Source organism: Chaetura pelagica, unplaced genomic scaffold (assembly GCF_000747805.2).
Source record: "Chaetura pelagica isolate M959 unplaced genomic scaffold, ChaPel_1.0 scaffold67, whole genome shotgun sequence".
Classification (NCBI taxonomy): Eukaryota; Metazoa; Chordata; class Aves; order Apodiformes; family Apodidae; genus Chaetura; species Chaetura pelagica.
This window is the reverse complement of record NW_009954107.1, coordinates 4,851,640-4,864,812: the sequence shown is the minus strand read 5'-3', so window position 1 is coordinate 4,864,812 and position 13,173 is coordinate 4,851,640. Positions and strand designations below refer to the sequence as shown.

The 13,173-nt window shown below is 36.2% G+C and overlaps 1 protein-coding gene across 1 annotated transcript in view; it reads left to right on the top strand.

Annotated features, from left to right (window-relative positions):
• Positions 1-11,958, top strand: part of EXOC1 (exocyst complex component 1) — a 27,346-nt gene extending 15,388 nt beyond the window's left edge. Inside the window, exons 10-18 of the mRNA XM_010002522.1 lie at positions 1,232-1,276; positions 2,411-2,574; positions 4,193-4,303; positions 4,642-4,718; positions 5,259-5,487; positions 6,595-6,778; positions 8,811-9,010; positions 10,631-10,825; positions 11,623-11,958. Coding sequence (XP_010000824.1) covers positions 1,232-1,276; positions 2,411-2,574; positions 4,193-4,303; positions 4,642-4,718; positions 5,259-5,487; positions 6,595-6,778; positions 8,811-9,010; positions 10,631-10,825; positions 11,623-11,775 — 1,358 coding nt within the window. The 3' untranslated portion in view covers positions 11,776-11,958. The remainder of the gene's footprint in view (positions 1-1,231; positions 1,277-2,410; positions 2,575-4,192; positions 4,304-4,641; positions 4,719-5,258; positions 5,488-6,594; positions 6,779-8,810; positions 9,011-10,630; positions 10,826-11,622) is intronic.
• Positions 11,959-13,173: the final 1,215 nt, after the last annotated feature.

Here is a 13,173-nt window from a genome sequence, read left to right as displayed (position 1 = left end):
CACTGTGGTAAAGGTTTCTCCTGCTGCCATATGTTTATATGATGTGGCTTTTCAAAAGCCACTTTGTTGGTTGTCTAGAGCCTGATCTTTGCCTGTAGTTCTTCACGTTCTGTAATATGGTCCTGTGTGTTTGGAAATTGAGGACAATGAAGAAGTGGGACCAGTGCATGACAGATGCATGTGCCAAATATATTAGGCCTAAGTCTTTTATTAAAAAATTTCCAAAACCCCCAAGATTTAAAAACTAGGCTGAAATTATATTTGAGTTTGATGTTACAATTGTCAGTAGTGTTACCTACTTGAGAATATCTGGTATTTAAGACATGTTTGTGGCATTTAGAAGTATTTACTCATTCTATTACAGTAGGTTCTGCTTGCCTGCTCCATTTTGGGGGGCTTGTAGCATCCATCCTCATCAAGATCTTAATACTACATACTGCTTTTAGTGTATGTATGCAAATGCCTTTTACTAGTTAGGGATTCTCTATTTATTACAAATTCCCATTTACTCTAAATTTCGTATTGAAGTCCACTTGAGGAAACTGTTCTATTCTGCAAAACACAGAAAAATAATAATAAAAAACACCTTGTAATTTTTTTTTACTCTACATTTATTTTTTGCATCCTCTCTGAATTTGCCATCATCAGTTTTTGGTGCAGCATGAATACAGAAATGTGTTGTCTTTGTAAACATTCTGATTTATCCACAACAGAAAGGTTTAGCCTGTTTTACTGTTAATATGAATGATTTTGCAGTATTGTTTGTTTTTTTGTAGTGGTTTTTTTTTTAATTGAAGAGGTGGACAATATTTCTGACTCAGTACAAAATTACATAAATATATTTTAATTTCTTCATGTCTAATATTGATATGATGATTCATCTTGGAAGCTGAGTCTTTTGCAATGTTAATTCTGGCAAAACCCTAGTGTAATGGACTTCTCAATTTGGGAGGACTTAAATATATCTTACCAAAAATGTTTTTTGAACACACTGTCTAAGAAAAAGTAAAGTTTAATATCTAGAAACTGACTGTGTTCCCACATAGCTTAGATACTTAATTTATAGAATAGTAACTCTCCAAATAAATGTTTGCTATGTAGTTACTTGCTGCTTATAGTTCTCTGCATGTTTCTTTCCAGTTAGAGCTTAACTTGCATCTTGTGCATGGTTTGTGCAAACTGCATTTTAACTTGTCTTTGTCTTTGATGCTTGCAACCTAATCCATCCCAGCTACACTGCCTCGAAAAGAAAGTGCTGTCAAACAGGAAACTGAGAGTGAGTATAACTAGTTGCATTAGTTGGTATTGTCAATGCATGTGTGTCATTGTGTAGTGCTGCATCATGGAAAATCTACCTAACACTGAAGCACTCTGTTCAGAATAAAATGAGCTTTAGCAGAATCATTGTTTTTGCAAGGCAAAAATGAAGCACAGCTCAAATGGCCCAATGTAGAAGTTGAAGGTTTGCAGGTAAAGGCAACATCTTTTGGTTTTCCCATGCGACTAGTTGATCTAGAAAATAGGTTTGTGCCTGAGAGCTTGTCACAGTTTTCCAGCTCTTCCAGCAGGTTGAAATAACTTCTATTAGATGTACAGACTTTGTTTTGTTTGTGTCCCTAGACTAGATACCAACATAGCAGTTAAATGAAACTTGCAGGATTGCTTTATTTGTGGTTGAAATGTGAAAAGTTTACATGGGGGTCAAATACGGACAATTTCTTGGTATGTTTTGCTGCTAACTTTCTCAATCCTGTTCCAGAATTTCTGAAAATTTGGGGGGGGAAAAAAAAATCAAAATCAAAAGATACGCTCCTCACCTAGGAGAGCCCCACAATAGAAGGAAGAAATGTCAGAATGTTAATTATTACCAAAAGGAAGGGGGAACATTAGCAGCAGAGTTACTATGGGATTGGAGATCCAGCAAACTAGCTGGAGCAAACTGTAGACAAAAGGATGTTAAAAGCAGAAAGATGAAGTTCAAGATGAAAAATGGCCTGTGCGTATATAAAGCAGTTTTATATTTTCCCTCTTGCAGATTAATTCTTCTGCTTGTGGCAAACTGCCCAACATACATTGACAAAGATCATAACTGGTCTTTGCTTTCAAGGAGAGTATCTAATCCAGTGTTCTTGTATTTCACAGTTTTGTTTCTTTTATAGCTCTATTTATGCTTTACAATGGCAGCTTATATAGCTACATTGTATTCTAAACTTGCTTAAGTATTTCAGTTACCTTGTAACAAGAAAAGAATGTGTTTATAGCAAAAGAATTTGCAGATTAGAAAATATAGAGTTGTTTGTTAATGTAGGACTACCAGCAACTCTGGGTCTCGTACATTCTGTAATGAATCTGTTTGTGAGTATTTTGTTGTGCCTTTGTTTCCCTCATGCATGGTATCCTTCTTTTACAGGTCTTCATGGAAGTTCTGGAAAACTGACCGGTTCTACTTCTAGCCTAAACAAACTCTCTGTTCAGAGTTCAGGAAACCGTAGGTCTCAGTCATCCTCACTGTTGGATATGGGAAACATGTCTGCCTCTGACCTTGATGTGGCTGATAGAACAAAATTTGATAAGGTAAAGCTAAAATGTTGCATAGGATTCCTGCTTAGTTTTCTACTAGAAGTGTCTTGCACATCCTTTAAAAATCTGTACTGTTTAAATCTGGGAACATGCCAAGTTCAAATTCTGTGCACCATGCATTTAATAAAGGCAGCTTCTAAGAAATATATGGATCAGAGTGTTTTTCTCTAATGATAAGATTCCTTTTAGTTCCTATATATGCGTTGTGTGATCTGTAAAGAATATAAAACATAAACAATTATTATTAATTTTAAGCCCAATATGCATCTTTAAACAAGTAAGAATCCATGAGTTCAGTTCTCAACTGATTATTTTTTTGCTTACTACAAATGTTCATGTGTTCTGTTGCATTTTGTCACTTTTGCAAAAGTGAAGGATAAGAAAGCATGATCTTCTTTAGCCAGGATTTGACTGTGGCCCTAAAATTTTATTTATACTGCTTTCATATCACAGTTATCATCATTTTTCAGCTTTAAGCAAAGGCAATAAGTTATTATTGTAGTTTCCTCGGCACCTGTTGAGTTGATTTTTTTCTCTGAACCTTTAAAAGTGATGGCACCCCTCCTTTCTTGTGGAATTGACTCCTCAGTACTGTGGAGAGAACAGGAACTGTTAGCAGAGTGAGAGAAAAAAAATAATCTTGTTCTCTATTGGATTGATGGAAATTAGTATTTTTCTTCTGACTTCTTCAAACACTTGCTCAATCTTTATTTCTGGGAGGAAATATTGTATGCCTGAAACAGCTTTTACACATCCACAGCAGCAGATTGTCCAGAATTGAAGTGATATATTTTTAAAATTATTTTATACAAGAACTGTGCTAATTTTTTCAACTTCTGACTTTTATCTAATGCTCATTTGGAACATGTGAGTGTGACTGTTGTATAGATTTGTAAGCTATTGAGCTGACCTAGTAGGTTTTTTCTAGGGGAGTTTTCAGTAGTGTGGTTGTGCTAGATTTATTTCATTTCTGTAAATTACCCCATCTTAATTCATAAATACTTGCACAGAAAGTTTTGTTGTGTAAAGATGGCAGATTAGAAGTATGTCTAATCCCCAACTTCCAATTTCAATAGTTTTTACTCATAAAATTAAATTATTTTTATGACTTATTGCCAAAACAGTGTTTCACTTCAGATTAAATCTAAAAATGTTTGTTTCTTTAGTAGCTATGTAGAAACTTCTTCTACAGAGCAGTTATCTTCTACATACACAGTTTAACTCTTTTTTTTTCCCTGAGGCTTTTAATTTTGTCTCCTTTCTCAGTAACCCAAGCAGAAAAGAGGGTGGCAGAACCTATGACTTAACTATTAAAATGCAGATATTTTTAGTGTAGCACAAAAGTCTTTCCTCAGGACTTTTCCCTGTGACTTAAAAACTTCTAGTTGTGGAAAAACTTTGTTTTTTTCTCCCCAGTGTTATATGGATGAGGAAGGACTATGTTGAAGATGCAGATACTACTTTTAAAGATAAAAGTACAAGGTGCTTCCATCTCTTTTAAGTAGTATTAGCCTTCTAAAGCTTGCTGAAGATAGAAACTAAATAGAAACCTATGCAACAAGTAATTAAAATTAGCATTCAGTACACTGATAAAATACTTGTCTGGTTTTAGATTTTCGAGCAAGTATTAAGTGAACTAGAGCCTCTGTGTCTGGCAGAACAGGACTTCATTAGTAAGTTTTTCAAACTACAGCAACATCAGAGCATCTCAGGATCAGCAACGGTATGACTCTTAATTCTATCACTGAAGTAAAAAATATTGAACAGGCCTTATTAGAGGCCTGTTTAAAGGATAATTTCTGAATTTATCTGGCAATCATGTGATCCAGGTGATCAATAATTTTGTTTTTCTCCAATACAAAATCTATTTAGGACCAAACCTTGCAAACCACTGTATTTGCTACTTTGAAAAACAAACAAACAAAAAATAAAAATGGGGAGGGAGGGGGCAGTGGTGGAAAGGTGATAATTATCTTGGTTTTGTCAGGTATACTTACCACTTAAGTATAGAATTAGAAACAAGCTTTCAGCTTCCTGTATATACGTTCCTTGTTCTTACAGAATGAGGCGGAGGAAATGGATGGAGGAACTTTGTCTCGTTCATATACCTCTGGTGTTCCACAAACAGTCTCATCTGAGTATGTGCTGCTGTTTATTATTGATTCTTAAGCCTGCGTGTGAATTTATTTGGCATATAAAACTTTTTCCTTTATAATCAGAAATTGTTCCCTCTTACGGAAAATGAAGAGTGAACTCTTAATTAACACCTAGACACTGAATGTGTCTGTAAATATAAAAAAAATTTGCATGTGAAATGAACATTTCTGTCTATAGTAGTTTAAAAAAAGATGTTTAATTCTCTTACTGTTTGCAAAGCAAAACTAGGCACTCTAATGTGTGCAACAGGCTTTGGAAAATACGCTTAGCAAATTTCTGACTCGGTGCATGGCAGCTTCCATACAGAAAATCTTTTTTGGAATATTTTATACATGTGACTATTGATTTGTACTCTGCAGCATTGGCATTTCTTCCTTTTGTTGCACTCTGAAATTCATGAGACTTGTTGAATGCAAATTAGACTGCTATATCCAATAAATTTATCCTAAAAGTGTTATCAAAGAACATGTAAAATAACCTAGTAAACTGAGTAATGCTTTTGTCTTGTGTATTTTTAATAGGAAGGACATGATTCGACAAATGATGACAAAAATATTTCGTTGCATTGAACCTGAGCTGAATAATCTCATAGCACTGGGAGACAAGATTGATAGCTTTAATTCCCTTTACATGTTAGTTAAGATGAGTCATCATGTGTGGACGGCACAAAATGTGGACCCAGCTTCCTTTCTCAGCACTACCCTTGGAAATGTTTTGGTGACTGTCAAAAGGAACTTTGATAAATGCATTGTAAGTTCTTTAGCTGTTTTGTTTAACCTAACTGTAATATCAGAATCCCATTCCTATCACATTTGATTTTTCTTTTCTTTAAAAGAGCTAAATTTTTACCTTCAATTTGAGGTGAAAATGAGTAACTTCATTGTTCTTCTACTGGCCAAACCTTAAAAATATGAAGTAATTGGTGGTTGTGTTTCTTTGTCCTCCATTCTAGTTTTCTTCAGTAATTAGCTGTTTGTAACAAATGTGACCACTCATTTACTGCTGTGAGCTGGCTGAAATTTTTAGTTGCTTGTTTAAACTTGTGCTGTTACTGAGATTGCTGAAGTCAATCAAGTAAACTACAGCGCTCTGCCATTTTTATTTACCCAATCAAAACCTCATGGACTTGTGAGTTTTGTTTTTCCCCTTTGAGCATAATATGCCAAATAGACATCTCTTCCATGTGTTCAGTTATTTCTGTCTTGTATCCCAACAAAAATTTGGTTTAGATAAAATGGCAATTTTGTCAGTAGCAGAGGCAGCTTCTTCTGCCAGAAACATCCTTTGGCTAATACCATAGGATCATCATATGAAATATGGCAAGTTTAGTGAAAACACAGTTGCTGTTAAATTTTTTGTTGTTGTCATAAAGGTAATTTTGCTCTAGGCCAACCTAAGATGACTGGCCATTCTTGATCAGTTTAATGCTTATAATATTTTGAAGCTCATTTTTTTATGATACTCAGAAATAAAAATTCAGTAGAAGATTAGAGAAACTTCCTGTCGTAAAAGGAATTGATAGCTTGGCTGAATCAGAAAAGCAAAGTTCCGTGTTAGATTATAGAGCAAAAATTGTTACTTGCTTCTAGTGGGTAAATTTGGAGTTGTTTCTTGTTTGTTGGGGTTTTTTTTTAGAATTAATGATAATTAAGTAAACAAAGGAGACTAAAAACTGCAATATATTACTTGCCCACCTTCCTTTTTTCTTTCCAATGTTTTTATTTCTTAACAAATTTTTGAGGGTAAAAATGGAGGAAGACTAAGAAAGATAAATTTATTTCCATGCTTTTTTTTTACTAATTGTTACATAGTCTGGAGTCATTAGAGGCTAACATCTGTTCTTGTTTCAAATTTAAGAGTAATCAAATGAAGCAGATGGATGAAGTAAAAATCTCAAAGAAGAGTAAAGTTGGGATCCTTCCATTTGTTGCTGAATTTGAAGAGTTTGCAGCCCTTGCTGAATCAATTTTCAAAAATGCAGAACGACGAGGAGATCTAGATAAAGCCTACATAAAACTTATTAGAGCTGTTTTTGTCAGTGGTAGGTCATCTGAAAATTGTCATAGTTACTAAAATGATTGCTTCCTCCTATTTATATATAATTTTGCTCCTACTAACAGATGATTTTAAAATTTTTTTTCTCAGACTCTTTTGCCAACCATGTGGCTGATATTGTGCTGGAATTTTGGTTATCTCTGTTATTGGTAGGAGAGCAAGTGTAAACCTTTTGATAATAAAATACTTAGAGCAAACTATGGATATTTCCCTTTGTACATTAGTGTAAAGTAACTGAGTTCTGACAGAGGGAAGTGATTAAGACTCAGGAGGGAGAGAGGAAATGACAGCAACACAACATGCATAGTCTGAAGTGGTTTCCTGTCTTTTTTCTTCCAGTGTAGCTTACATGAGGAGATGAATCTGGATGGGATCCCTGTTTATCTTCTGTTTGTCTTCACAGCCTTGTCTGGCTAGGAGTTTTACCCTTGCTTGACAGATTAGAGTCTTTGTATCCTAGCCTGACACAACTGAATGTCCCTCCAGTCCTCCCTATTTTCCCAGCTATAGTCTGGAAAAACAGCAGCAACACTACTGTCCTACTGCAAGCCAGTGAACTCTGGAAAATTGTCAATCCTTTTTAAAAAGACCTCCACTTATAATTCCCAGCCACTGAAACTTAACTGCTTTTGTTTAGGGGAAGATTGAGCAAGAGAAGACAGTAGAGGAAATAAAGCTAGTTTGAGGAAGTTATAGCATAGTGGTTCTGAACATATTAAGGAATCATGAAGAGATGTTACTTCATGGCATAGTGGACTATTTGTAGTCAGCAGGAGCATCCCAGCTGATAGGACAGTAAATTTTGAAAATAAATTGATTGTACCCAACTTTGCTGTCCTTAAGAAATTCCCATTCAAGTGATAAAGCCAAGCAAACACCAATAGACAGGCAAAACTATACAATGATAAAATAACTTGTTTAGGTAGAATTTAGAAAAGCACATTTTAAAAGATTCAAAATTATGCCACCAAAGAAGAAACAAAATTTGTTTCAGACAAGTACAGAGCAAACTTAAAAGAACAAAGAATTGTGATGAAGGAGGAGAAGGGATAGAAGTAAAGAATTAAGATGGAACAAAGTAAAAAAAATGTTCAAAATCAATGCAAGCATTATGTTTAGTGCAGTAGGATATTTAATTTACAAGTAATGTTTGAAACAGGTCAGAAAGAGAACTGAGGGAGGCAGTAAGAAAATTATATGGGAAGAACAAAATCGGCAGTAACAGACTGCCTAGTTGGCAATTCAGTCAGTGTTCTGACTGAAAGGAACTTACAATCTTTATTAATACTCTGGTGTCCAGGATCACTTTCATGGTGGGCATCCTGGTAGTCTCAGCAAAATGATTAACGGATGAACAGGCATAGAGATTTAATTGCGCTCTTCATTGAAGCTATTCTCTTCCAGCCTGCTTTTAGGTGCAATAAGGGAGCAATAGGTAGAATTTATTTTGCCTGCCCTGTTTTTTTTGGTGGGGGAGTGGAAAGTAAGAAACCCATGTGCAAGGTTATCCATTTTTATTACTAAATTTGGCGATTGCCAGTAACTTTGTCCATCAAACTAAGAAGCTAAGCAAAACTAGGAAGAACATTTTTTCAAAACCCACCACCTATTGAAGAGTTTTATTTTAGCAAAGAAGGAAAAGAGACTTTTCTTAAGTAGTTCTGTCATGTGAAGTATATTTAGGAATAATGAAAGCATGCTTGAAAGCTAGAATGTGGGTTTTTTCTCACTTATGTAAGTGACCATATGTAGTCATTATTTTGTATCTTTTTATAAGTGACTTTTTTTTGGCATACAAATGTAATTGTCTTGCAGCCTGTACATATCTGTTACTACTTTTGAAGGCTCTCAGATACTGGTTTTATTAGAGGCAATAATGACAATCCTCATACAAAGGGTATCATTGACATAAAATGAAAATATTTTTTTCTGACAGTATTATGGTTATCAGTTACTTTTTTAAAAAAATTGCTTGACCTTTTAGTATTTTAAGTATTTTTGCTTCCTTTTTCTTTCAGTTGAGAAAGTAGCTAATGAAAGCCAGAAAACACCCAGAGATGTGGTCATGATGGAGAACTTCCATCATATTTTTGCAACGCTTTCTCGCTTGAAAATTTCTTGTCTTGAAGCTGAGAAAAAAGAAGCCAAACAGAAGTACACCGATCATCTTCAGTCTTATGTAATCTACTCACTCGGACAGCCTCTTGAAAAATTAAATGTACGTATATTTGAGTTTTTATACATTTAAATGGTATAGACTAGTCTTTCTCAAGCATTTAATTTGCACTTTTTATCATTGCCTCTATCATCAACTCTATATTTTTAGACTCAAGCGTGCCTGGCAAGAGTATTCTAGTCATGAGGGCAACAGTGTTGGATGGAAATAATACAATTTTTCATTACAATGACAGTCCTGACTAAACATCAGTTGTGCCTTAAGCGAACTGTTTTGAGGAAGGAAGAAGTGAGGGAAAAAGTAAACAGGAGCTTTGGGATAATTTTCCCCTCCTCAACTGTAGAGATGAATTACTGTAGATTCTGAACTGTTTAACAATAATGAAAGTTTTAGGAAAGTTCTGTATGTCTGAAGTTGAACTAGGTGTTATGCTGAATGCTGATTAACATTCAGACTGACAGAATCACTGAATTACTGAGGCTGGAAAAGACCTCTAAAATCCTCAAGTCCAGCCTATGACTTAACACCACCACACTGGCTAGACCAAGGCACTAAGTGCTGCATCCAATCTTTGGGTCATCTCCAGGGATGGTGACCCCACCACTTCCCTGGGCACTCCATTCCAATGTCTAATCACCCTTTCCATGAGGAAGTGCTTCCTAATACCCAACCTAAACCTCCCCTGGCACAGCTTCAGACCACGCACTCAGTTCTGCCCTCAGAATCTTTCCCAGTGTTCACTGCATTTTACAGAAGCAGGATTTCAGGCATTAGTTTTCTGAAAAGTCTTAAGATGTATTCTCTTTTTCAAAACTTAAATACTTTATCACTGCCTCTCACTTGTGGATTGAGTGTGGTGAGTACCTAAGCTGCCATATAACTTGCTCTCCCCCTCTCCCCAGGCAGGACAAGGGAGAGAATAGGAAGAACAAAAGAGAAAATTTGGGGATGGAGATAAAGACAGTTTAATCATTGAAAAGAAGCAAGGGGGGAAGGGGGAAAAAGTGATGCAAAAGCAGTCACTCACTACCTCCCACAAGCAGACTGATGCCCAGCCAGTTTCTGAGCAGCTGCCACCTGGAAGACAAATACCACCTCCACCTGCCTCCTCTAACTCTAATATTTATAGCTGAGCATGATGTTACATGCTATGGAATACCCTTTAGCTGGGTTTGACCTGTTCAGCAATAACCAAAAGATTGGTGTGATATCAGCCCTGTTTTAGCCACAAATCCGTAACACAGCACCTTAAGGGATGCTGTGAAGCAAATGAACTCCTTGTGGCTCTACGTGCATGCTCACAGGCACACTTCCCTCCATTTTTATTACATTGAGACAGCTGGTGCAGGGCAGTGAGAGCGCAATTATGAACAAATATTGCTGTTGTGTAATTACAGTTGAAGTAGAGAAATTCCTATTCAGATGCTTACTCAATTTGTCCAAAAGATCCAGGCTGTGCCTCATTAATTGAGGATTTAGAGGCAGATTCAGTATTGGTTATAAGGTTGCAAAGGAAAGCTTGATTGCTTCTAGAAATTATTCATTTCAGTTTTACACTAGTACACACAAAAGTCATCAAGTAGAACGAAGACTTAACTTGACAGGCGTATGTGTAGATAATTAGTTTAGATTTGTGATAATAATGCTGTTATTGTTGGTTAGCATTTTTTTGAGGGTGTTGAAGCTCGTGTGGCACAAGGTATACGAGAGGAGGAAGTGAGCTATCAGCTGGCTTTTAATAAACAAGAGCTCCGTAAAGTGATAAAGGAATATCCTGGCAAAGAAGTGAAGAAGGGCTTGGATAATCTGTACAAGAAGGTCGATAAACATCTCTGTGAAGAAGAAAACTTACTTCAGGTAAAATAAATCGTAACTGAAAAAATCCTTGTTTACACAAAGGCTTTTACTATCGCTTTTGCAAATGTATTCTCTGAGGAGTGCCCAGCTTCAGCATAACTCTAAAAAACTATAAATCTTGAGTAGATTTTTTTATAATTCCACTCTCATTCCGTTTGTTGTAACATTGATTTGAACTGTTGTAGTAGAGATGGAGTTCAGAAAAAAAATTCCTTTATGATTCCCTTCATGCCTATTAAGGAGGAGGGTGATCTGTTCTGGAAAATATGCTGGAAGTAGAAAGAGCTAGATTTAAATTAACTGTGAATGTGATACGAAATTTAGCTGGTACACTATGACAGAATATATTTTCAGTTGCATCTTTTCTGATAGTTATTTAAGTTTTTTTTTACACTGTAAAATTTCTCACTGCAGTAAATGATAAGTAGATTTAAGAGTTAAGTATGTATTAACAGCTTTTTAAAGTCTGAAACATGAATTAGTAGCACTGTTCTGGTTTGGGGTGTGTCCTTTAAAGACAAAAGCAATACATCTTTTAGGTCAACTTCCTTTTCTTTACTATTTTCTGCTTTGCCAATTTGGTAGGAACCTTGTAAACAGTAAAACCTTAAACTTAATGGGTAAAAAACTTCTGTGATTTTTTGTTAATACAGCAACTCATTTACTGAACTTTGTTAGCAAACATTAGTTTTAAAGTGACAGCTGAACCGAGAATCAATTAATGAGCCAATATTTGGTAGTTCTTACCTAGTGTGTTGTGCAAGTTGACATTTCCTAAAGTTTGCTTTCTTTGGCAGGTTGTGTGGCATTCCATGCAAGATGAGTTTATACGACAGTACAAGCACTTTGAAGGGCTGATAGCTCGCTGCTATCCTGGATCAGGAATTACTATGGAATTCACTATACAGGATATATTAGACTACTGCTCCAGTATTGCACAGTCTCATTAAGTTCTAGAAAGAAAAACAGAGGCCAGAAAAGTTTGTACCTGTATATAAGGGAATCAAACACTATAAATGCTACTTGTTTTTAAAGGTGGATTTCTGTGTGTCTGTGTAGGTAACTGCTGCGTGTGTCAAGTCACACTCCTGCTTCAAATGTCTTTCAGGGCAGCACAAAACCTTCAGGGATTTGTTGCTCTTCTCCTGGGTTGAAGTACTGTTTGAAAGAATTAATTCTGCGAAACACTTGGGAAGTAGGTTTTCCCTTCCTCTAATGTTGAGATACTTTTATTTATAATCCCTTCTCTTGCTAAAAGCGTTAAGCACTACCTTCATAGTATGCCAACAGGATACTACTGGTTTCACTAATACTTTGCATCTTGGATGTTGTGTAAGCATTAAAGACTATAAAATATTTTCCCTTTCTCTTTCCAGAAAGTATGGGTATGGAAGTTTGTGCAGTGGGAATACTAAATTCATGTTCTGAGATGTAATGTGTCAAAGGCTATAATTCTGAATTAAACTCTCCATCATGTTCTTTATTTTGGTGGACTGTTATTTCAAAAGGGTAAAAATGCAGTTATTTCCATTTGTTTTCTCTCTGGGTATTGAAACAGAATTGCTCTATTTCTCAACACACGTTTTCTCTTACTAATTATGATGTAGCTTAAGTGTACTCCTACCTTATGTAACCCCTTCCTCCTGAGGCTTCAACTGCCTGTGATTTCAGGACCTAGTTTTTCTGTACAGCATGAGGAAATTGCTAGGTTGTTGGATAGAGCTGGGGTGTATTTAGAAAAGAAACAAGCACAATAAAGGGTTAACATGTAGACAGAGCTAAGATTATTTTTTTTTTCTTTTGAGATGCAGATGCAAGAATTAAAACCAAACAGTAATATGAATGTTATAGAACTCATAAGGGAAAAGTTGCTAAATGGTAACAGTAACATTGAGGCACCTGGATTTGGGTAAGCATACCAACACTTAAGTCTTGTAGCTCATTAAATCAGCATGGTTGATGTTGGACAGTACCTTTAAAGATCCTTTAGTTCCAACTCCCCTGCATGGGCAGGGACACCTCCACAAGATCAAGTTGCCCAGGGCCCCATCCAACCTGGCCTTGCACACAGCCAGGGGTGGGGCTTCCGTAACTTCCCTGGACCCCTGTGCCAGCGTCTCACCATCCTTAACAGTGAAGAGTTTCCCCTAATGTCTAAATCTCCCCTCTTCCACTTTTAATCCGTTACCCCTTATTACTACATGCCCTTGTAAAAAGCTCCTCCCCAGCTCTCCTGTAGGCCCCTTCTGAGCCCCTAAGGCTGATCTAAGGAGCCTTCTCCTCTCCGGGCTGAACAACTCGACCCAAGCTGTGTATGAGCTGCTTCCGGGGCCTCGGCAGGTGCCGAG